This window comes from Zootoca vivipara, chromosome 10, assembly GCF_963506605.1.
Source record: "Zootoca vivipara chromosome 10, rZooViv1.1, whole genome shotgun sequence".
NCBI lineage: Eukaryota > Metazoa > Chordata > Lepidosauria > Squamata > Lacertidae > Zootoca > Zootoca vivipara.
This window is the reverse complement of record NC_083285.1, coordinates 44948016-44973749: the sequence shown is the minus strand read 5'-3', so window position 1 is coordinate 44973749 and position 25734 is coordinate 44948016. Positions and strand designations below refer to the sequence as shown.

At 45.2% G+C, this 25734-nt stretch overlaps 1 protein-coding gene across 1 annotated transcript; it reads right to left on the bottom strand.

The window, feature by feature from the left end:
* Positions 1-21677, bottom strand: RAC2 (Rac family small GTPase 2). Its single transcript, XM_035128052.2, has 7 exons — positions 21511-21677; positions 17585-17656; positions 13703-13820; positions 11370-11432; positions 9070-9229; positions 5232-5364; positions 1-1794 (listed from the first exon to the last, which is right to left on the bottom strand). The coding sequence occupies exons 1-6, from the start codon at positions 21543-21545 to the stop codon at positions 5234-5236; spliced, it is 579 nt and encodes a 192-aa protein (XP_034983943.1). The 5' UTR covers positions 21546-21677; the 3' UTR covers positions 1-1794; positions 5232-5233.
* Between the last annotated feature and the right edge of the window lie 4057 nt (positions 21678-25734).

Genomic DNA, 25734 nt, shown 5'->3' with positions numbered 1-25734 from the left:
CCCAGAAGTCCTTTCAAAAGGTTCCTGAATGAGGAGAGAAGGATTGGAGGACTGCAACCAATCATGCAAGTCGGGGCAGAGGGCGAAAGGAACTAACCAATGGGAAGAGGGAGGAAGGCAACAACAACCCACCCTTCCCTGATCTTGGTATGTCAGGATCAGAGGCGAGGAAAAGAAGGTAGCATCTCTGGGAGGAAATCTTGAGTTGCTCACCTACACACAGAGATGACCCGGCAACATGGGACAGACCATCCAATGATGAAGTGAGTCTTTCTTCCCCGTATCAAGGAACTTGGGCACCTGGCTGGCTTAAGCCAAGGACTGGAGCTATGCCCTTTGAGGCAAAAGTGGCCATGGCCCTGACTTATCTATGACACATCACATCTCCTTTAGCTTGAACTCCATAATTGCACCTAGGTAAAAAATCCCTCAGAACACCCCCAAGGTCCCAGGATGAGGATTTGCTGTAAGTCAGAGTCGTCACGATGCTTTGCAAAAGGAGATGCAATGTATGAGCTACAGCTTCTTAGCTAAGTAGCAGACATGTCGTCATCAGAGAGGCCCAGCCTCTTTATCATAGTTCTTTAGAACCAGCACGAGACAAGGGTGGCAGAAGCAAAGAGAGAGATAATTTATTGAGCCTTGTTTGCTCTGCTGTGATCAGGGATGGAGAGGCTATATGGGGAGATTTCAGAGAACAAGGGCACTTGCACACAAGAGCCTTTTAGCACAGCTGAAGCACTGCTTTTATACAATTGGCTAGAAGTGGAATTAAAACAGAGTTACCACACAAGAAACTTTACATAGCGGGGTATTCTCCAGCAATACAAGGGGCGAGATCATCCATTAACTCAGAAGAAAGGCCCATTCAGCAAAGGTCCTTCCCAATGCTATTCAAAAGCCTTCTGTTTTACTATTTCATGTTGGTATAACAAAATAAAAAAATTCCTTCCAGCAGCACCTCAGAGACCAACTAAGTTTGTCATTGGTATGAGCTTTCGTGTGCATGCACACTTCTTCAGATACCTTGCATGTTGGTATAAGTTGAAAATGCTGAATGGTATTTCTAAATTGCCCCAGTGTCAGTTTCTCTTCCCACAGGGAATTGGGGTGGGGGTGGGGAGATGTTAAGTACTTATTTTTTCTTGTCCCCCCCCCCAATTTTCTTTGGTTAATGGTGAAATAGCACCTTTATGATGCCATCTCACCATTAAAATAAGTAAACAAAGGTATAGTGAGATGAAAGCAGTAATTAGAAGCTCCTCTCCCGTCCACAGGGAGAGAAACTGTCATTGGAGCAATTTAGAAACGCTATTAAAGGTGCAAAGTACACTGTTAAGCAAAAATCCTTTAGCCAAGATCAACAGGAAGCAATAAAACAGAATTAACCTTCAAAGAGGAACCGGAAAGTACAGAAGCCTTGAAACCCCTTAATAGCGCTTTTCCTGTCCACACTGAAGAGACTGGTGCTACAATTGCACTAAACTTTTTTTTAAAAAAAACCAACAATAGCCATAGATCAGGTTGGGGGTGTGTGTGGAAACCACAGGCCAATGAATCTGAAAAACAATAGAACACAGCAGACTAAATATGGTGTAGTGGGGAGGCTTCCTAACAAGTGAGGAATTCCAGGAGGCAATTCCAGACTAAATAACCCTTTAAAAAAATCCCAAAACTCTTCACTGGCAACACTTAGGGAGATACAGGAGAGGAATCCAGTCTTCAGTCTCTATCCAATCAGCAAAGCCCAGAGAAAGGAGCAATTTCATTGGTTGAGGGAGCCGGGTCTGGAATCTGGAAGGCAAATAAGAAGAGTCAATCTGCACCGTCCGCAAGTGAGACTTCCATGTGGCAGTGCAGTGGGGACTTCCAAGCATCCTTTACAAGGTCAGGTTTCCTTTGGGGAAAGGGTGCTGGAGACTTATGGACAGGGGAGAGTCCTTTTCTATTCATGGTGTTTGCTTGTTGGACACCTGCCCACAGCTCTAACAAACAAAAAAAATGAGGAAAGAAAGAGCAATATGGTGGGCTGGTTCACTGGGACCTCTCTTGGGCTCCTGGCAACCCTTTCTCCTTGCAGCTCCTCTGCCCTTTGTTGTTGAGGGTAACTAGAGCCACTCATTCAAGATTGGTCTGGGGGGAAGGAGAGGGAGAGTACAGATGATATCATCAGCCTGGCTGCTGCTGACTAAAGCCGAACCAGGAGAGCAGTTTCTTTTTGTGTTAGATGCCAAAGCAGCAGTAGGAACTTCTGTCTGGATAGTATCAGGCAACATCTATTTTCAGCAAGCTCCCCTCTCGTATTCAGTTGAGTGTCCACCCAAATTTTCTCGACTTTCTTACCAAATGTGTAAGGGGGGGGGAATCACTCATTCCTCTATTATGCATTCAGTGAATATGTGAGGGGAAAGTGGGGCTGCCCCTGGATTTTAATTAAAGTAGACCCCCTTCACATGACCGGTAAACGGGGGACCTACAGGTTGAATAAATGAAATTTTAAAGTACATTTAAAGCAAACAACTCCCCCAAGGAATCCCGATAGTGGTAGTTTACAACCACCTCACAGAGCTACAATTCCCAACACCCTTAACAAAACTACAGTTCCCAAGATTCTCTGGGGGAACCTAGGGTGCATGCATATGTTAAGATTTACTGTTAAGATCTACATACAAACCTTATTTCTATCATATACACACATATAGCATCAGAAACTCATCTCATGCTTAGAAAATCTGAAGTCACTCATTCATCTGGTCTATTTTGATTCCATTGCCAAATAAAAGACATCTGAGTTCTTTAAAAAGTCTGTATTTCCCCTTTCCATAACAGTTTGCAACCAGCCATTTAATCCATGACCATACTGTTCCAGATCTTCCATTGATCAGCTGTCGGCACACAGGATGTTCTCCAAGCTTTTGCTAGCAAAGTCAGCTAGCATATGTGTAACTAATTATAGTTATATAGTCTCTCCCTAATTGGTTTTTAACATGCCCCCCAAATATTGTTAGAGGGTTTAATTGAAACTCTAAGCTTGTGATATCTCTTAGGTTTTGAATTGTTGTTTGCCAGTATTCATTAACCAGGCTGCAGTCCCACCAGATGTGAGCAAAAGTGCCTTTCTTCTCCTACACTTTGAATGCACGTGTGACACAGCTAGGAATATATTTGGTATATAATTCTGCTTAGGTGTTGCTTTGTGAATTTCTCCTTTGAATTTACATCTATTCAGTACTTCTCCCCTAGAAAAATAGCTGCCAGTATTTACCATGAAGTTGTTACAGTAAATCCCACATTTTTAACAACAAAAAAGAGAGGTGTCGGTACTGCGTACCTTGAGTACCACCTGGGGAAAAAGCACTGCATCTATTACCTATCTTATGCACACATAATTCCTCTGTACCTCCGATATAGTCATAGTGAACTCTTCCAACTGTGTTTTGCAGTACTGATTTTGCGACTGCTTGGGACTACTAAAATTGTATTCCTTTCAGACAGCAAACATTTTTTGTTTTCCAGAAACTAATTTTCTCAAATAACATGGGATCCCTTTCTATATCTACTGCTCTTGTAATATCTTCAGTATAGCTCCTTATTGGCAGATACTGTAAAAATCGGCAGATGGAGATTGACTTGCTTTTCTGCTAATTGACTTTATGAGAGCATAACTCCCTGAAATATAGTGTCTTTGAATCTGGTTATGTCCTCTCTAATCCAGGCAGAATAGTCTCTTATTTCTTTCATCTTCTGAAAGCCCATACTTCAGGGGAAGTTTCCAGGGCAAAAAAACATTATCAATACTTTCCCCATATTTTAACAATTGGTCTCTTGATTTCACTTTGCTGCACCTTTCCTTGTTTCTGTTTATTACATCTGAATCAATATGATAACAGGGAGTTGGTTCCTATTTGCTCTCCCATCCATGGTGAGGTATCTCTGAATTCCCAACCTGTAAGGTAAAAGGTAAAGGACCCCTGGATGGTTAAGTCTAGTCAAAGGCGATTATGGGGTTGCAGTGCTCATCTCGCTTTTAGGCCAATGGAGCCGGCGTTGGTCCACAGACAGCTTTCTGGGTCATGTGGCCAGCATGACTAAACCACTTCTGGCGCAACGGAACACTGGAATGGAAACCAGAGCGCAGGGCCGGCTCGTCGTAGACCCCCGGTGGCGCAGGGCACCATGGCGCCGGCCCGCCAGGAGGACGGCGCGAGCTGTGCCCGCCCGCTGGCCGGCTGGCCCGCCGGCCCGCTGCGCAGCTGTGTGCGGCGCCCACCTGCCCACCGCGCTGGGAAACGGGGCGGGAGGGCGCCGGAGAGATCGCGCTGTGCCTGCCTGCCCGCCCGCCGCACAGCAGCGCCGCGCCCACCCGCTCACCGCGCTGGGAAACGGGGCGGAAGGGCGCCGGAGAGATCCGGCGCACCATGGCAACAGGGGCGCTTAAGACGGCGCTGCCAGAGCGCACGGAAACGCTGTTTACCTTTCCGCCACAGCAGTACCTATCTATCTACTTGCACTGGCGTGCTTTCAAACTGCTAGGTAGGCAGGAGCTGGGACAGAGCAAAAGGAGCTCACCCCGTCACAGGGATTTGAACTAACAACTTTCCAATTGGCAAGCCCAAGAGGCTCAGTGGTTTAGACCACAGCGCCACCCACATCCCAATCCCAATCTGTATAAGGGAATTAACAGTAAATCACAGAATGATTCTGTTTAGGGTTTTCCCTCCCAGCCACAGTCTCATTATCTGGCATCTTCAAATCTCTTTCCCACAATCTCTGTTAAGATAAAAGTGTTTCAGAAACTGGTGGAAGGGGCAGTGGCTTAGGTAGGACTGGAGGCAGTGGGAAGCCACTAATAGTGAATCAGATGTTGAGCCAGAATCAATTCTACCTGCCAGGATGAAGGGATGCTAGCCCTGGCATGAAAACAGACTGTGCAAGATTAACACACCCAGAGAACTGCCTGTTTGCTTGCCCAGTCTCAGGACTCCATCCATTTGCCACACTAAGTGTTGTGACCTGTCCCATCCTTCCAAATAGTGCCGCTCATTGAATCAGTGTCTTAGCTTCCACCTAGCAACATATCTGGTCCTCTGGTACACCTGCTGCACCTTGCAAACATGCCTTGTTTATGTACCATTCTGATTAAAGTCCTTGGCAGAAACCAAGCCAGACGTTTGAGCTCTTCGTCTGGCAGTGAGGGCCAGGAAGGCCTTTGCCAGTACTTACTTACTTACCCTTAAAGGATGCTGCACCCCCTTTTCTTCGTCTTTGTGGGTTGTGGACAGAGAACCGCCCGAATTGCCTCATCAAACACTGTTTTCAGGCCGCGCTGAGTCAGTGCTGAGCATTCGAGGTATTTCACTGCATCTGTGAGTACAAAAAAAGGGCAACATTCTGAGGAAGGGGTGAATTTTAAACTCAAATAAATCACAGCATCATTATGACTACAGGGACAAAATGGGATCTTGCTTCTGTTAATGACCTTAACAGATTAGACAACTGGGCCAAAGCAAACAAGATGAATTTTAACAGGGAGAAATGTGAAGTACTAGACTTGAGCAAATAAAAAATGAAAGGCACAAATACAGGGTGGGTGACACCTGGCTTGAGAGCAGTACATGTGAAAAGGATCTAGGAGTCTTGGTAGACCACAAACTTGACATGAGTCAACAGTGTGATGCAGCAGCTAAAAAAGCCAATGCAATTCTGGGCTGCATCAATAGGAGTATAGCGTCTAGATCAAGGGAAGTAATAGTACTACTGTATCCTGCTCTGGTCAGACCTCACCTGGAGTACTGTGTCCAGTTCTGGGCACCACAGTTCAAGAAGGATACTGACAACCTGGAACGTGTCCAGAAGAGGGCAACCAAAATGGTCAAAGGCCTGGAAACGATGCCTTATGAGGAACGGCTTAGGGAGCTGGGTATGTTTAGCCTGGAGAAGAGAAGGTTAAGGGATGATATGATAGCCATGTTCAGATACTGTATATAAAAGGATGTCATATAGAGGAGGGAGAAAGGTTGTTTCCTGCTGCTCCAGAGAAGTGGACACGGAGCAATGGATTCAAGCTACAAGAAAGAAGATTCCACCTAAACATTAGGAAGAACTTCCTGACAGTAAGAGCTGTTCGGCAGTGGAATTTGCTGCCAAGGAGTGTGGTGGAGTCTCCTTCTTTGGAGGTCTTTAAGCAGAGGCTTGACAGCCATCTGTCAGGAATGCTTTGATGGTGTTTCCTGCTTGGCAGGGGGTTGGACTGGATGGCCCTTGTGGTCTCTTCCAACTCTATGATTCCATGATTCTTCTGCCCTGATGCTGAACACATTGATTTGGTGATAAATACTATAGGCGACAGAAAATAGTAATAGATGAGTGCGTCTCATTGTTAACCAGAAGACTGGTGGTTTGAGCCCACTCAGGGAAGGCTGTGGACAGGATTCCTGCATTGCGGGGGGGGGGGTTGGACCTCAGGGTTCCTTCCAACTCCACAATTATAATAAGTGAAACATAATAAATGTGCACCTGCAGCTGTTAATGTGCCTAGCTTGCTTGCTCCCTGCTGATAAATTGTTTTTAAAAATAAGAAAAACGGAAGCTGCAGTGACTGTCTAGGCCAGGCATGCCCAAACTGCGGCCCTCCAGATGTTTTGGCCTACAACTCCCATGATCCCTAGCTAACAGGACCAGTGGTTGGGGATGATGGGAATTGTAGTCCAAAACATCTGGAGGGCCGAAGTTTGGGCATGCCTGGTCTAGGCTCTAGTGGGCCCCAAGATGTCCGTCTCAGCCCAGGTGTTGACACCAGGCTTCTTTGATGCTGCCATCATCTTGTTCTTTGGATGGTCATGGGGTGTGTAATGAGCTGATGGGCCCTGGACTTTGACCACCGAGTGCTGCTCCATCTGCAGAACTGCTGTAACATACAGCAAATAGATTTCACCATTTGTTTAAACAGTCTGGTGCTTTATTCTTCCTTTGCTTTAATTTCCTGCATTCATCTATATGCTTCCTTTATTTATTCACCGTTTTAAACTTGCTGTCTCTTGGCTGCCCTAGGAACCTGATTCATCATATTAATTTACCAAGTCCTAACAAATTAGGCTCTTGCTCAACCTACATATCCCCAAATGCCCCACCACTTAGGTCTTGGAGCTGCAGTGGAATGGAAAGATGGATTCACCTACGCAGGAAAGAACGGGGTTGCTTGTACAACGAGAGAAAGGGGCCTTGAAAATGAGCGAGTGCAGAATGTCACCCTTTGCTGGTTAGCGCCAGATCACACGGCAGGAAAAGGAAGTTGTGGCTGAACAGTGTTTCAACTGACAGATCTCTTGAAGACCAGTTCCGGACAGAGAAGGCCAGGGAGTGGAGAGGAGGAAGAGGAAGTCTGAAAAGATCAGCAGCTCCAATGTTCACAGTTAAGGCAAAAGCAGTTGGATGAGCTACAGATACTGAGGTCATCCTGCACAGGAAGGGTGTTGCCAAGAAAATAAGCAGCAGCAGGTGGGACTCCTGCAAGATTGGCATCATCTTGGCATCTGAGGCAAAAAGGCTGCAGCCTTCCTTCACTAGCCATCTCCTCTGCGAATGTGCTCCATTGTAACCCCTGCTAGCAAAAGCAGTGTGCATCATTCTAAGATGGTGCAAGCAGGCAGTGTCTTAGAGGAGTAGCATGGGCACCAATTCACCCAATGCAGTTTGTGCAGTGGTAGAAAAATGGCTCTGCTGCAATATAGATATGAGAACTGGAGAGCAGCATTGATGCATAGGGAGGTGCATGCACAGAATCAGGCAAGGACCCCCACCACACACACACACACACACACACACACACACACACACACTTTTGACGTGGCCATGTGCGCATTCGTTAAAAGTGCATACCAAAAATGTGTTCACAAGGAGAAATTCACACTGAAATGCTGAGTAATATTTGTGAAAATGAATACAGGCGTCCTCCCACGTGTGTGATTGACTTGCACACAACTGTGCACATGCGCAGTGACAGGAAATAAGCCCCAAAGACACCAGAGGCATAGCAGGGCTTTGTTTATGCTGCTCAGCCTCCCCGCCCAACAGCTGACATGCAGGGTAGTGCAGCAGCAGCCACCAGTTTCCCACATGTCCTTCAGCCTACTGGCAGTCCTAGAGCTTCGATTCTAGTTGTGGGAATTTTTGGATACAGTACTTTTGTTACGGATTGGAGTGAGGGCAGCAGAGAGGGCATTTAAAGGGTGTTAAAGGGGTGCTCACCACTTTTGGAAATTTCACTTATGTGTGTGGACACCCGGGACGTATGCCCCATGTAAGTTGGGAATCAGCTGTAAACTCCAAATTGTTGCAGAAATGTGGAAAACTGAATTTAAGGCTGGGAAAGTCCCTTTCGCCATAGAAGGAGGGGAGATTGTGGACACCACGAGCCCGTGCACGTGCTGGGGGGATGGTTGCCATCCTCCCAGCCCATTGGCTGGCTCCCGGACACGGCGCTCTCTTGGCGCATCGGATTATCTCTGAAAGGTTACAGGTGGGGGGGGGAGGTTTTTGCCATCACCTCCCCCAAAATGCTGAAGGGTACTCCCGAAGCCGTAGTAGGTGAGGGCCCCTAGCGGTGGCCCCAGAGTGAGTTCCTAGTTGATCTGCATCACAGGGCTCACCCAACGGTGGTTAACCCTTCACAGACTGCCAGCAGAGCTGGCTGGAGTCGGATATAGACGGTTAGATCCAATGCCTCAGCCAATACCTCTCTACATCCGTAATCAATAAAGTTGAGGCCTTTTTCGCCCATTAACCTTATTCAATGTGTCCTGTGTCTTTATTTATTCTGGGAGGGATTGGGGTATCGCCACACAGAATGAGACAAGGAAAGACCTGAAATGGACAGATCCTTCCAGAATTGGAAGTGGCGAGTCTTGTTGCACTCGTGTGCTGACTTTGAGCTTCCAATAGGCATCTGGTTGGCCACTGTGACTAGATGGTCACCCCCCTGACCCAACATGCTCTTATGCTGGTTTCCACAATTTTAACAGCCCCAGTTTGAATTGGAGCATCTCCTCCCACCACCTCACCCTCACATACCAATTTCCTTGGCCAGCGCAAGGCCTTGTGGGTACGTAATGGGTGCCAACTTCTTCTCTTTGAGCTTCTCTATGGTGTCCTTGTCATCTCGGAGATCCAGCTTTGTGCCCACAAGGATCATGGGAGTGCTAGGGCAGTGATGCCGTACTTCAGGGAACCACTAGAAGAAAGATCAAGATTTGAAGTGGGAAGAGTGAGGTGAGAAACAAAAAGAAAAAAAACTGGGCTACATTTGGTATCATTGTAGTCTGTCTAGCAAACACTTTACGGATGTTAAGAATTGTCTTGCTGGATCAAAACAAACCTAATATTACCACTTTTGCCAAGGTGGTGCCTTCCAGATGTTTGGGAGTTGCAGTACAAAACATCAGCTTGGCGAGGGCTGATTCACACCATCCCTGTTCATAATAGGGTCATCTTCTAAGAAAAATCTAACTTTAAAGCAGCTCAGGAGCTCTGATTTTGATATGTGTGCTGGAGATGAGGAGTTTGATCTTTTCTCCTGTATCTTTTTCCTTATCTATATTCCACCCCTATGCTGGTAATAGTGGGGAAATAAATACAGGCATCTATATTTACACACACAGAAACACACACACACCAGATCCAACAAATAGTATCTTTGGGATGTAAATTTGAACTGGAAAAGTGGCACAGGAGGAAACAGTTAAGCATCACCTCCCCAATGCTGCTGCTCTGATGAAACCCAGACCTCTCCACAACTGTTTCTGAAGCACATCCAGTCAATAACCAGGAGGTTTCATCATGGAACTCTTGTATCACTTTTTTTTTTTGCCTAGGACCAGCTCCAGGTTTGCATGGCTCCCCCACCTTCCATTCATCATGCTGCTGCCCCCTACCCATTTGTAACAGGCAGCCCCAGTTCCACTTTTGTATCCTCCCACTCCTCCATCCTGTTAAAGTCCATTTTCTGCAGGCAGGTGTGTGGGAGGAAGCTACCCACAGACAGGAAGAGAAACAGTGGGGAGGTGTGAACAGAGGAGAAAGTGGAAGTGACAGCACAGGTGGGGAGGAGGAAGTGGAAGCAACACTGGTCCCTTGGCAGATTTCTGGCAGCATTGCTTGGTGCCTCTGGGGCTCATTTTGTTCTTAATGGTTATGATGGTACAAGCTGATCTTCATAGTGGATCCTAACACTCATGATTGTACAAAGGAAAGGAGGTGGTCTTTCAAAACCTAGGCCTTGGCATTTCAATGGACCCCGGGACTAAGCCCTAGCAAATTTGTCAATTGCAAGGGATCAAAGCTGTCAGGGCTGGAGTCAGATCAGCAATAAAGGAAGAGAGCTCTGTTGCAGCGGCGGAGCATATGGGGTGCCCTCCCAGGCGCGGGGTATCCACTTGGGTGCATGGAGCAGTGCACACACCCTGCAGCCGGGGCGGAGTGAGCTGCTGATGGTGGACATTAGGCACGCCGCCCACCCGTGACTCCCAAGCCTCCCCCGAGCTATCAAAATGAAGGGGGAAGGGGAGAATGTCGCCGGCAAAGCGGCACGGCTCCCCCCTTCCCCCAACGGCTCGGGGTAGGCTTGGGAGTCACAGGCGTGCAGCGTGCCAAATGTCACCCCCTCAGCGAAGACACCCGGGGCAGTCCGCCCCCCACCACACTCCCCTTCCTCCGCCCCTGCTCTGTTGTCAATGAAGTTCACTCTTTATTCAAGGAACATGCAACTCAGCCTAGTGGTCTCAGCAACACTCCCCAGTAGGTCTTGTTCCTATGGAACAGTTGTAAGGTCCCTGGCTCCCACCCTTTCTAAGGCTCCTCCTCTCCCAGGTGTTTCCCAAGCAGTCTCAAACTGCATCTGTGCACCCCTGATCTCTGTTCTGCTCTTCTCGTTACTCTCCAACTTCTTGGAGACCAGGGGAGAGGGCAGCTGGTCTCAGCAGGAGAGGGAGACTTCCTGGATTCTTCAGCAGTCTCTTGACCTCCTCTGCTTCAGCCTCAGAGTCTGAACTGCTCCCTGTCACAGGCTCTTCCTGCTCACTAAGCCCTGTTGCCCCTTCAGCATCCAGCACCTCCATCCAATCTTCTCCCTCTGACCTCTCCTTGGTGTCCCACCACCAATCCCCTGGCTCTCAGTCTTTCTTCTCTGGCATTTCCCTTGGGGGTTCCCTGGCTGGTGCCTCCCACTACTCCTTTTCGTCCAGCCTCTCCCTGCCGAAAGCATCCAGGGTCACCCCGTTTTCCACGCTGCAGCTGGCCCCGAGACCAAGTATGATCAATTTCTCACATGCCCTGCACCTCCTTCTTCCACTGCACAAACACCAGGATGATCTCACCTTAGCACGGACATTCTCATAAGATGCGGGGCTGACTAGAGAGAAGCAGATGAGGAAGACGTCCTGTGGGAATAAAATAAAAAAGGACACTTTAAAAGTCACACTGCGGGTTGGTGCTGTCTCATGTAGCAAAACACAAAACACACCAAATATTTATATAGTGCTTTGCCCAAGTACTCAAAGCATTTCATCACAGCAATTCTTAACAACCACCCTGTAAGGTGGGACACTATAATTATTTCCACATTAGTCAGTTAGAAAGTGACAGGGTGAAAACAACAACAACCCTGCAAACAGTGCATTAAACCATGCAGATCAAACTAAATAAATATAATCAGGGCAACCAATCCAAAATGAATATTAGAACCAAAGATGAATGGCAACTTAAACTGACGGAACATGCACAGCTTACAAACGTAACTTATAGAATAAGAGAACAAGAGGAATGCACGTTTAAAGAAGACTGGAAAACGTTTACTGGCTATATAGGTGAAAATTGTGTTTATTTAAAAACACTGGTAACATTGAGATAAATTCAATAGTGTAAATAAGTTTTGATGGATGTAACAATGGATTACCGAATGGATTGTTCATGTAAAATATGCAGGGATGTATGGTATGCATAATGAACCACGGAAGGAGAAGAGGGGAAGTCATTGATTTAAGGTTGTTTAAATGAATATTTTGAAATGTAATTTAGAAAATGTAATAAAAAATATTAAAAAAACAAAAACGAAATGAATATTAGCACACTCCACTGGTTTTTCATTAGATTGCAAAAATTAGAGCACGATCCGATTAAGCATTTTTTTGGGGTTCCATTGATTTTAATAAGGGAGTTCATTATCTGTTTCATTGAAATAAATAGACAACACAAATAATACGCTAAACATTAGAGAAGGAAGATTGCACTGATATTTTTTACAAGTATTTTTTATTAAAGATTTCTTGAATTACAAAGGTGTGTGCAGTGTCTCTCATATTTTTACATGTATCATTTTTGTAAATCAGTTTCATTTGTTAAGGCACTAAGAAGAAAGAGGGAAAATGAGGTAAATAGGGGGTGGGAGGGTGGATGGGGTTAGAAGATTAAGACTAAACTGATTGAGCAGCAGAACAGTCCCCAAACTTCTAGTGCTATTTCGTGAATTAGTGAAAGAGAACCTAGCCTAGAAACTGAAGAAGAGTGTAGGGCAGGACATGTTCCTTCTGACATCCTAGGACAGGCATCCCTAAACTTCGGCCCTCCAGATGTTTTGGACTACAATTCCCATCATCCCTGACCACTGGTCCTGTTAGCTAGGGATCATGGGAATTGTAGGCCAAAACATCTGGAGGGCCGCAGTTTGGGGATGCCTGTCCTAGGATAACCTTTATTAGTTACCTTTGATCCTTGTCACTATCCCACATACAGGCAGGTGGGCATGTTTTCTACATTACAGAGGACCGCCCCTTGTTTGAAGGTCTATCTGTTCCAAGTCCAGATGCTGTTGGACTCCAACTCCCATCAGCCCCAGCAAGCCTGACCAATGGCCAGGGATAATGGGAGCTGTAGTTCAGCAGCATCCAGATGGCAAAATGTTTCCTGCACCTGACACTGATATTCTATTAACTTTTTTGCTCCATTTCAGGCTTTACCTGAAATGTCTATGAGAGGAAGAAGAAGAAGTGATTTTGGCCTATTGCAATTTTTCATGCAGAGAAGCCACAGCTGCTTTAAATACTTGCTTTTGTTTTTCTATTAAAGTTAGAAAAGCCCTGATCTCCTTTGTATCTGTGAGAGCGGGGGAAAGGCAGGACCAAAAAGGAAACCATAAGCCTATACCAGTGCTGGAAAATATGACTTAATTTTGCAGAATAAACATAATAAAAAGTTCTATGATCTTTTGATTCTGAAGGGTAATACAGTCAAATGTGATTTGTTCTTGAGAGGCAGAAGCAGTGTTGAGTGGTCCACTTCAGGCCACTGGGAAGACCCTCACACAGGTCAATCATCAATAAGGTGGTATACCAAGCACAGAGTCTGAGGTGGTTGACACACTGGGAAAGTTGCTCTTTTAGGTGTTTGTACTCTGAGCCACTTATGGCTCTGATAGCTCACTGGCAGCCAGTGCAGTGCTTTCAGGACCAAGGATCCATTGTCCCATTGAGCTGCCGCACTTAGCAGCCTATCAGCTGCCTTCAACACTAGGTGCAGCCTCCAGATTGTCTCAAAGGGCAGCCCCACACACAGTGCATTGCTGTAGTCCAGCTATAAGGGAGGTGACCAGAGTATGGATAACCGAGTCCAAAACTGCAGAGAAAAAGCATATGAGTAAGCAAGAGGAACTCACTGTCTGAGGATAGGAGAGAGGTCTCAAGCGGTCATAGTCCTCCTGGCCAGCCGTATCCCACAACCCCAGGTTTACAGGTTTGCTATCAACCATTACATTGGCAGAGTAGTTATCAAATCTGTAACAAAAGCAGGTGTCAGTTCCTTAAAGTTAATAGGGTTGCCATATTAAAAAAAAAAAATGGAAATCCGGACACAAAAGTTCTTCAGTTGTTGTTGTTTTTGACAAAGTTGAGCTTCTGCCAATTTCTACCCGGAAACTGCTTCCAACTACAGTCACATGAGCTGTTTCGAAGGGGAGGATCTTTGCCCGTCTTAAATCAAATTTAGGAAGTTCCTAGGAGGAACACATCTCAGCCTACCCCCTTCTGCACCCAGCAGCCACATGTGTCCCACAGAAAGCCTCTCCAGAGGGAATGGGTTTATGGGGCGGCTGTGGCGAGGGGGGAGGGGAATTGCTTAAAATTGGGCATGGGAGAATGTGTGCAAAGTGTCATGATATAGTAGGTGGCACAGAAATTTATTGTATCTGGGTGGAGTCGGGCGTTTCCTGTTACTGTTCTTTTTCGTTTAAGGGAGAGAGGCAATAAAGTTCTTGTTCTGGCTTACTGGCATATGCAGCCTCATAGGTTTTGCATGACAGATCCTAAAATAAGTTAATTTAAGGAAGTTAATGGCAGGAAAGTTTCCCACCTCCACCCCTCTTTTAACACACATTGGGGAAAAATATAACTACAGCCCTCTATAAACCTCTTAACTTTCTATGGTTGCTACCTTAGGGGACAAGTAACATGCCATTCCAACACGTAACCTTTGCAGTGATACCACAGTACTGTATGCCCATGCATCACAACAGTGGCCTGGTTTTTGTTTTTTTAAAATTAATAATTGGTTAATTTTTACATGATCACGATCTGGATTAAGTTGAATTATTGTGCATTTATAAGGGATAAAGTACTACAGCTTCTGCCTTGGAAATCAGTCAAATGGGTTCCATTTCAGCCTGCAAAGAGAGCCTGTTACATTGCAAGAGCCTTTTCCATTGCAGCAGGCAACAACAGCATCTAGGGTGACTCAAAAGTATCTCTCAACTACTCTGCCTGTTCTAACTCAAGTGGTAGAATTCTGGGCTGCACCACTTCAGATTGGAGGGGTGTTTATGTGTCAAAGCTTTAGTCATCTCCCATATAAGCAAGTCCTTGTATGTATACTAAAAGGTAAAGGGACCCCTGACTATTAGGTCCAGTTGTGACTGACTCTGGGGTTGCGGCGCTCATCTCGCATTATTGGCCGTGGGAGCCGGCATACAGCTTCCAGGTCATGTGGCCAGCATGACAAAGCCGCTTCTGGCGAAACCAGAGCAGCACACGGAAACGCCGTTTACCTTCCTGCTGTAGCAGTTCCTATTTATCTACTTGCACTTTGACGTGCTTTCGAACTGCTAGGTTGGCAGGAGCTGGGACCAAGCAGCGAGAGCTCACCCCGTCGTGGGGATTCGAACCGCTGACCTTCTGATTGGCAAGCCCTAGGCTCTGTGGTTTAACCCACAGCGCCACTCACATCCCTTGCATGTATACTAAGCCTAAACTAAACCTTTGTCAGTCAGAGGGCAACATGCCAGTGATGGGCAGGGCCAGAGACAAAAGTGGGTGGAGCAATACAAGTCAATGTTACCTTTGCACAGTTGGCTAATTTCTTCACGCACGTTTCTGAATTATCAGATTTCAAGGACACATACCAGTCAGGCGAAAACACACAAGGAGAAGGGGTGTGACCCAGGGAGTGTCCCAAAGGCCAAGATAGAGAAGCCTTGGAAGCCTGAGCTTCCAAACACCTTCTCTACACTAAACCAATACACAAATGAAGCAATTGGTTCCCAGCTATAGTCTGAACAGCCCAAGAATGTTACCATGTCCCTCCAGCCCAAGGCTACCTCAAGATGGTAGCATGCCCAATGGTCAGAGTGTTGTGGTCAGCAACGCCTTATGTGTCCTCTGAGCTTTCCCAACCGTCATGAAGTGTGTTTTATCATAATTAATAAGTGATTCAAATTTCGAACAGCAAAAATCCCATATTAAGCCCACTTGTGAGGAGGATACAAGGACTGTATCACCATTGCATTCGTTTTATTTGTATACTGCTTTCCCACAAAGAAATCATGCTCAAAGCGGCTCACAACAAAGAAACAGGGATCCATATCAAACACACTACAAAAACAATTTCATAATAGCATAGCAAAACAACAGCATGGCAACCATTTCATGGCATAGCAAAAATAATAACCATTTCATAATAACATAGCAGGGGGGAAAGCAAACATAAGAACATTTCAAAAAAACACACATTCCAATACTGAGAAGATAACATACCGCAGAAGAGAAACTAGCCTCTCTACACTGGACTATAAGTAACACTGGATAGAGCAGTAATACTATTATTTACATATAAATTAAAGAACGCTGCCCCACATCCCTGGAGGTTCGGATATTATTGGATAGATCTCCAGAGTGTCCTACCCTATCCAGAGTTATGGATGGTGAAGCCTTTTGATTAAATAAACGGTCTGCCATCAATACTGCAGTCCTGTCTATTAAAAAAAAAATGGCCCGCCCACCTGGTGGTGTGCTAGTCCTCCACTTGAGAAAAAGCTAGTGCACAATTTTCAGTTGAAATAGACAGAGTCATATTACAAATAGATGTAGCAATATACTTCATTTTGATCAGGGCCGGCTCTAGGCGTAGGCTGGGTGGTGCGGGGCGCCAGGGCGCCAGCCCGACAGGGGGGTGCTGTGCTGCGCCCTGCGCCCGCCCACCAGCCGCGCCAAGAAACGGACCGGAGTGGGGGCGCCGGAGCGATCTCGGCACCACGGCGCCAGGGTGCGCGACATACTTGAGACGGCCCTGCTTTTGTTCATGTGCTGTGCAGAAGGCTGGATGGGATCTTTTGTTTCTATCTTGTTTTCAGTGTATGTATGTGTAGGGGGAGCAGGGTTTGTACAATGGATGGCCTCTGGCTAACTAATCAAGACCTTGACTATTAGGCAGATCCACATACACACACACACTGCTCCGCTGTTAGCTTTCACCTGAGGGAATGCAATCATCGTGATACTGTGGGATGTAACATCACGAAAGGCAGTCAAATACAACATTGCCTGTTTGCCCAGTGTGGACAGACAGGGGGATGCTACTCCAGCCAGGAGGACTTCCTGTCACACCTGGTCTGGAGCTTCCTCCCCCTGCATGTGACCAGGTAGAGGGGTGTGACCCTGGGGGACCCCATAAAGGGGCTAGTCATGCAGCCATCTTCCCTTCTCCTTCTTTTGATACTCTTGATGCTTTTGCTGTCTGCTGGCTCTCAGCCAGCAGCACATGGGCTCATTTCTCACAAGAGAAATCCACACCTTTCTCTGTATTTGCAACTACAAGCTAAAGCCTGCCTTCAGGATCATATTGTGAACTGAATGTAAGTAAACTTCTCATTACTTTTGAAAGAAGACTGTTGTATCTTTATTGTTTTTAAGAGGGAATAAAGGGGAATTTACCAGGAACAAATCCAATCTGGACAAGCCAGACTGGATTGCTTAATGAATCTACCAATTAGCTTCCTGCAATATACAGGGGAATGTAGTCTGCTAAGAGCTCACTAGCGTGAGTGAGGAAAGATAATATTTAATCAATATATCCACTCCTACTACCCACAACATTCCCACAGACACTGCATTTACATGAGCTGTGGGGACTTGCTACCTTCTTATTTTCTCTCTACAGGCCAAAGACTTAGTGGAGAAACAAAAATAAGCTTTCTACTTTATCTCAATTCTTCGAAAGCTCAAGGTTCACAACCTCCAGATCCTTTGCTTCTGAGCTGTGCCATACTCACACGGTAGGGATGTATTCTCCTGGGAAGGCATTTGTGGTGTAGCTGATCAGGAGGCAGGTTTTACCCACAGCTCTGTAGAAAAGGGGAAAGAATATTATTATACATATTATTCCAGTTTCTGCAGTAATATGCCTGCTAACGAAGCAGAGCATGAAGTACAGACAGTAGGGAAAGGGGGAGCCTCCCTCCGAGGCCCCCTTCTAATTCCAAGGTAAAGGTAATAATAATAATAATAATAATAATAATAATAATAATAATAAATTTTTTATTTATACCCCGCCCTCCCCAGCCAAAGCCGGGCTCAAAGAGGCCAACACCAAATATAAAACAACTGATTAAAATACAACTCAAACAATAAGATTACATACATCAAAATTAAGTTTTGAAAAAAGGTAATGAAAAGCTGGAAGGAACGCAATAACAGCAACAACAACAACTCAAAGCAACTGGTATGTTTTCAAACCAGTTGAAATACACAGCAATAGTAAAATAAAAATAATTTAAATATTTTTTTAAAACTCTCAATAATTTAAAAGCTGGGATAGTTGGATAGGTTTTGGGGGGATGTTATCAATGGGAAACAGGTTGGTGGAGTGGGGTTTCAATCTGCTACAAATCTCGAGCAGTGAAAAGGATTAGTGGGTTTGCCTGGGGATATTCTGTGACATTGTGGGTGCCACCACTGAAAATACCCTGTTCTACATATTTACAGATTGTGCCTCTCTAAAAGAAGGTATATAGAGCAGGACATCACATGGGATGGTGACATGGTTCATACAAGATTTTAACAGGGCGATCCTATACGTGTCTACTCTGAAACAAGTGTCATTTTCGACGGGTCTTTCTCACAGGTAAGTGGGTATAGGATTGTAACCTAAACTAGGACCTGAACCCAATGAAGCTCAGGTGAGCTCTCAACGATGGCCAAAATAGGAAGCCGTTTTTGCAGAGTAGAATAGAATAGGGCTCTGTGCTTGGCCTCCTGCTGCCCACACAACACTGGGTGGGGAGGAGGAGGCAGAGTGGGGACACAGGATTTGGGGAGGGCAGCCCCCTCCTTGAAAAAAAATTGGGGGTCTGAAAACCCCTCAGCCCCCACTATTTGGCGCATCTGCCAGATCCTTTTAGTTAGAGATTGAATATGTAATCTAGTTCATACACATACTTGCCCTAATGAACTGCTTTCTGTTTTCTAAAATTTGCATGCATATGTGAGAAAGAGAGCTTACAGACTTCCTCCTTGGGGTATTTTTAAGAGGAAGGGAATGGTAAAGTGCAGAGAGTGGGAAAGTCTCTTTGTCTGCTGCTGGCCCAGGTGACACCCTTATCCAAAACTCCTGGCATTGCAATATGCTCTTCAAGCTTCTCTCCTCCTCCCTAACTGTCCATAGTGCTACTTAGCAGATGCATGCACAGATCCTATCCAAGATGCAAGAAACTAAAGCTGCAGTACAAGGAAGTGGAGGGATGGGAGAGAAATGGGATTCAGTTTGCTTTTAAAGGGAAACCTATCAAATTGGTACTTTCCAAAACAATGTTTGAATGAAAACCTAGGCATCTTTCAAAATTCACACTTCTATGAATTTTGCATTGTAGTTCTTCAGCCAATTAATGTGCACCAAAATGCATATTCTGGGGCAAAGTGTGTATAAAAATGTGTTCATTAGAAAATAACATGCAAAAATGTGTTGCATTAGGGGAAACTGACACCTCCCCCCCCAAAAAAATATGTACATTAGCAGAAATTGCCTTAAAAAATGTATGCATTAGGAGAAATTCTCATTAAAATATTGATTAAATTTCATGTGCATTTTTTTAATGATGTGGAAAAGTGGAGAAGTGAATTTAAGATTGCAAAAATGGGAAACCAGAACCTGACAGATTTGTACATTCCTAAACTGAGTCGGGCTTTCATCTAAGAAAACATGCGTAGAATCGGGCTGCAAATCTCAGACATGGAGAAGTTGAAAGCTTGTATGGAGCTAGCTTCTGTTTGTGGAAAATAATATGTTTTTGAGTCACTCAGAGCACATCAGCAGAAAGGAGGTGAAGTTGTTGCCCAATGAAGAAGTCTTTGTACTGCAAGCACTTTCCTGAGCTGAACCGTTCACAAGCTGGCGCAGTAAAATATGCTCCTGTTTCGTACTGCTCATTTCTCACCCCACTATCCATCATGGTGGCTTCTGACTCTGGCCCTCTCCAATCAGCAACTAGTTTTACTGGGGGAGTACTTAGAAAAAGGAAGAGGTGTGTGTCAGGCCAAAGGCCTAACTCCACCTGCACATGTCTACTGTTGCATGGTGGGAAGCCCACAATCCATTGGGCTCCCCATGTTGTCCTGTCTCACTTGGAAACTGTTGGGCCAGGTAATATTCTCCCAGAGGCCCACATTTAGCCCTTGTCCCTCCAGCTGCTGGCCCAATCTTTAGCAACACCAGGAAGTGATTGTTCTGGTTACACCTTTAAGGGTTACACCTTAAGGGTCACATAGGTTACACCTTTAATGTTACACCTTTAAAGGTCACATAGGTGCCTTATACACTATAGAAACTCTTAGTGCCGAAAGCTGCCAGTGTGCAAAGGCCTCCGCTTTCCCATGTAAGCTTTTGCCCGTGGATGGTCAAATACATATTCTCTCTTGAGAACCTTTAGGGGTGTTCACATGCTGCATTCAACCTGCATGTACAACCTGTGTACGTAAATAATTGAGCTGTACCCTCATACAGTGATCCACATGTAACATTCAATAAGTGCCCATTCTATGTACCCGATAACCTAAGCTGCACAAATCAAGAGGTGTACACTTTCACACAAGCACTCATTGTACATGTGTCGAGGCAGATTGGCGTAATGTGTGAACAAGCCCAATGAAACGTAGACGGTTGGTCCATCTAGCTCAGCCTTGTCTACACTGACTGGCTGTGACGCCCCAGGGTTTCAGGAAGGGGCCATTCCCAACCCTACCTGGAGATGCTAGGAATTGAACCTGGGACTTTCTGTGTGCCAAGCAGATATTCTACCACTGAGCTGTGGCCCTTCTCCTAAGGGTGTTTCAGATTAATCAATCTTCTCAGCGCAGCAGGGAAAGATCCCAGGGAAGGATTCAGAAAGCAATGTGTGTGTGGTGCATGTGGGTCTAATGCAGAGAAAGTGTGGCCCAAAATAAATGCATAGCTGTCAAGTTCTCCATTTTTTAAAAGGAAATTCCCTTATGCTGAATAGGCTTCCTCGCGAGAAAAGGGAAAACTTGACAGCTATGCCTAAATGCAAGGTTGCCAATACAAGGGCTACATCTTCATTTCAGAGATGACTCTGCTGTCTCACCCTTCAAACCTGCCAACCCACAGAAGAATGGAACTGTTTCTGGAAATGCTGTCAGAAAGACCAGGGAAGCACTCCAATAATTCCCACAGAAAGTAGCCACGTACCATTTGGAAGTGGACAATAACCTTCTGCAATCTGTCCTCCACCCCACAAGCAACGCCATAAAATGCAACACAGAAATAACACACTCTGTATTCAAGTCAGAATTTATCAGAAAGCACTTCCTTCTTATGCAACATATTGAAATGGCGGCAGGAAACCTGTGGAAACCTAAGATGTTGCTGGACTCAAACTCCCACCATCCCTGATCATTGGCCATTCTAGCTGGGACTTGGTGGACCATTGCTCACACTAGCTGGAGCCCCATGATATATGACAGGGCCACAAGTCACCCACTCCTAGCCTAAGGAGTGATCTCCCCCCCCCCCCTTGATTGCTCTTGAAGCAAGTCACAGTTCCTTCCTGTACTTGCGTGGCCTCTCTGAAAGACACACAGAGAGGAGCTGTCAGAGCTGGGGCATCGGAGCAAGGAAGGTTCTACTCCAAGGAAGAGTCACACCTTCCATCACTCTCCCCTGTCCCCTCAAGCAAATGGTACATACCCATCTCCAACCACCACACACTTGATGGCTTGCATGGCTGTGGCCTAGCGGACTTGGGGAGTTCCGTTGAGTCCCACGGTCAAATCTAACGGCTTGCAAGCGATGATGGCGGAAAGCCTCCGGCAGTTATGTCAAAACCGAAGCTGAATTGAACAGCAGCTTGTGGGTTAGGGAGGAAAGGGAAGAGAGGCTGTTTCTCAACCCGCCCACTGGTCCCTTCCCCCCACCAGGCAGCCGGGGAGGGGCATGTGCAAGCATGCCATTTCGAGAGATATTTTCTGTCTTTGCTTGCCCCATATGGCTAGCCATTTCCTCTCATCACACTCTGTGACTCCAGGCTTTGGACTTATAGGAGAAGCTACTTGTGTGGCTTCCAAACATCCAGAAGAGCAGATGGAGGGGTGGGGGAAGCACAGAAGGGGAGCCTCTTCTCTTTTGTAGCCTTCCTAGTTTAGGAGAAGATATCTGGGTGAGGAATGGATTGGGCTCATAGCTCTCTCCGATCCCCTGGTGAAGAAAGAGAGAAGCCACTTTCTTCCAACAGGGAACGAAGGCTTTCCATGTTTAATAAGACACTGACAAAGTTGCAGGTTGCCTCCAATATTTTGCCGGAGGGATTCAAGAGCATACCGGAAATTAGGTTTGTGCAATTAAAGTGGATCAAAGTGCTCTGTCATCCGGGTGCAATCCACAAAATCAACTTTCTGCAGTTAGACCAAATGCTCAATAAAGACCAAACATTGTCTAAGCTTTGTGCCAGCAAACAGGTCTGAATGGATACTCATTAAAGAGATCACCTGGAGGATGAAATCAACACCTCCCAAAAGAAAAAAAGGGGCCTCTTAAAATTGAGCCATGAGCCCATTCATAAATCTTTCAATCATTCAGTTTATGTCTATTCTTTGATGAACAGGAAACCACAGGAGGGGGGCTCTTGTGCTTGTGTCCTGCTGGAGGGTTTCCCACAGGCATCTGCGTGGCCACCGTGAGAACAGGATGCTGGACCAGATGGGTCACTGGCCTGATCCAGCAGGCTCTTATGTTCTTATAAGTAATGTGACCGAAGAAGAGAGTTTGTGCCCACTCACTGGAAGCCCGCCCCTTTAAAAGCAAATTGGTGTGTTTTAATGAAGGGTGAATTGTCCATGTGATCACTGCAGCTATCACTTGACAAATTACAGCTTTCATTAGTCGTCACTCTGCTCCGCTAACAAGCACACAATTAATTACTGCCATTGCCTGTCTCATGTCATTACGAAACAATGGGGAACAGTATGGCACCTTAGTGATCTGTCATGTGTCAGCTACTGAACCATAGTGAGGTAATTTAGTTCCTGTGGAGGGGCAATTGGATCATGTCCTTAGATGCTATGAGGCTGGCTTGGCTTCCCACAGTATTCTCGGGCTTTCAGAAGAAGGGATTGTAACAACAGTGATTACACAACTCAAAAGATAATTGCTAAATTACCATCAATATGTCTTCCTATTCCATCTCCATCTCTTCTTTCTGCAGGACTTTCTTCCAGAGCACTTTCAAGATCTCTCCTCTGCAAATCCCCCCCCCCCACTCTGCTGTCATGGGGCATCACCCATAGTGGTGCAATTTGGTCATTTCAGACTTGGGACACAGTGGTCTCATTACAAGCTACTGGATGGACAAAATTTGCAAATTAACACATCCTTGCGCAAATTTCAGTTTCTCATTTTTTCTTTTTAAAAAAATCATTTTTATTTGATTTTACAAATACAAAATTATAACAAACCAAATGCATATCCATATATAGAGATTACTCTGAATCTCCCAACTTCCCTCCACCCCCTCCATGGGTCTTATTCTCAACATTTATAAATGCATATTATTCCATAATCTATATTTTATATCAATTCATATTATCCATGGTATTTGTTACCTTACAAGTGCGATTAAAATCCTGCTAATGTTTCCATCTGCTTGCAGTGGTCTCCTAAATAAATTATAATTATTTGCCATTCTTTTAAAAAGTTTTTGTCTTCTTGGTTCCTGAGTTTTACAGTCCGCTTTCCCAGCTCCTGCCAATCTAGCAGTTTGAAAGCACAACAAAAAGTGCAAGTAGATTAATAGGTACCACTCCGGCGGGAAGGAAAACAGCGTTTCCATGCGCTGCTCCGGTTTCGGTGTTCCGTTGTGCCAGAAGCAGCTTAGTCATGCTGGCCACATGACCCGGAAAAACTGTCTGCAGACAAACGCCGTCTCCCTCGGCCTGTAAAGCGAGATAAGCGCCGCAACCATAGAGAGTCGTCTGTGACTGGACTTAACTGTCAGTGGTACTTTACCTTTACCTTTACCACCTTTATCTTTACCTTTTACCATTTCAGTATAGTCCATCAGCTTGATTTGCCATTCTACTCTGATAGGGACTTTATATTCTTTCCATCTCTGGGCTAGTAGCATCCGAGCAGCTGTTGTCCCATACAAAAAAAGTATTTTCTGATCCTTTGGGATGTCGGTACCTATGATGCCTAATAAAAACACTTCTTTCTTTTTTTTAAACCAAAGGTTATTTTAAACATTTTTTTTTTCATTTCATTATATATCATCTCCCAGAAAACTTCTGATTTTTCCAACCTCAAGTTCAGTTTGGCCCATTTCTTTTTCAATTTGCATTTTTTTTCTTTTACAAATTTGCACAAAAGGCCATATTTCATTTCATTCCCTAGAAGGTATTTCTATGCCTCTTTTCATTCACACACATCAAAAAGTGGCTTACAAACAATAACATAATATAACAGTGAAAAAACAAATCATATAAAATAATTAACAGATCATCAGTAAAACAATTAACAGATCATTAGTAGAACAACCACAATCTATAAAACACTATTAACAATACAACTAAAAAACAAGCTAAATGGCACAGCCACAACAAAAGTCATATTGTAAGATTCACAAAGCATTACAGCACTCATAACCCACAAAACGCCATTCACATTAACAAATGAACAACCAAAAACAAAATTCACACAAACTCTCCCCCCCAACCCCATAACCCATAATCTTCTGCTCAGTTCATCAAAAGACACAAACACATAATGCTCACGGCAGCAACTCCACACTCAAGGCTCCTAGGGCTGAAGGGCGGGGCAAGGCAGGTACAAAGGTACAAAATGGATTTGTTGTTGTCAACCAAAAATGAATGCATACAGATACGCTGTTAACCAATTTATACCTATATACTTGAAAGTGCAGACCTACACAAATGAGTCTCTACATTACATTGCTGACCAGACTTTACAGTCCACCATATTGTCTTTGATGAGTGTTCTTCTCAGTTTTGGGGCTGCAATCGCAAATTTTGCAACTTTGTCTGTCACGAACTTATTGGTGCCAGAAAAGCAAATACCTGATCTTCACTTGATCATCGACATCAAATGGCAGATTTTTTTCAAAGCCATTACCTGATGACCAGCACAAAGCCTTCAGTTTTCTTCTTATCTTCTTCTCTGTCCAGCCAGGGGCGCTGTTGCCCAGGGCTCTTCGTCCTGTACATAAGAAGCAAGTGGAGAAAGGGTGGTGCCATCTTCTATTTCTCAGCCTTGCTGTTTGAGGAAGAAGATGCTAAAAGGAAGTGGAAGAGGAATTATTGACATGCTGACGCCGCTTGGCTGTGCCTTGTGACCCAGAGGAAACAAATGTGGTAGGAAAGACAGGACTTCAGTGCTCATGGCCTGTCTTCGGTGGAGACTCATGATCAGAGAGGCTTCCCAAATGATGAAAATATGGATCTAAAATATTACATATGTACATGATCAACACATCATTTCACTCCCATTCATCAAGGTGTTGGGATTCAACTTGATGACGCCTCATTTGTGGAGCCATGTCGATTGCTTGCATTTGTATCCCACATCTCTGTCCAAGAAACTCAAGTACATGGCTCTGTGTTTAATCCCTACAACAACCTTGTGAGGTGGGTTGGGCGGAGAGGCAGTGACTGGCTGAAGGTCACACAGGGAGCTTCATGGCCGAGTGGGGATCCAAACCCTGGTTTCTCAGGTTCTAGCCTGACACACCAACTGCTATACTCCATTGGCAGTCTGCTTGGAGTGAGCCCATGGAACTCAGTGGGCCTTACCTCTGAGTAGACGTATCAGATTAAGGGGAAAGGGATAAACTACACAAATCCTACCAAAAAAAATCAGATTGTGTTATGGCTGCAAACTGGGGCCAACATGGATAATATTGAG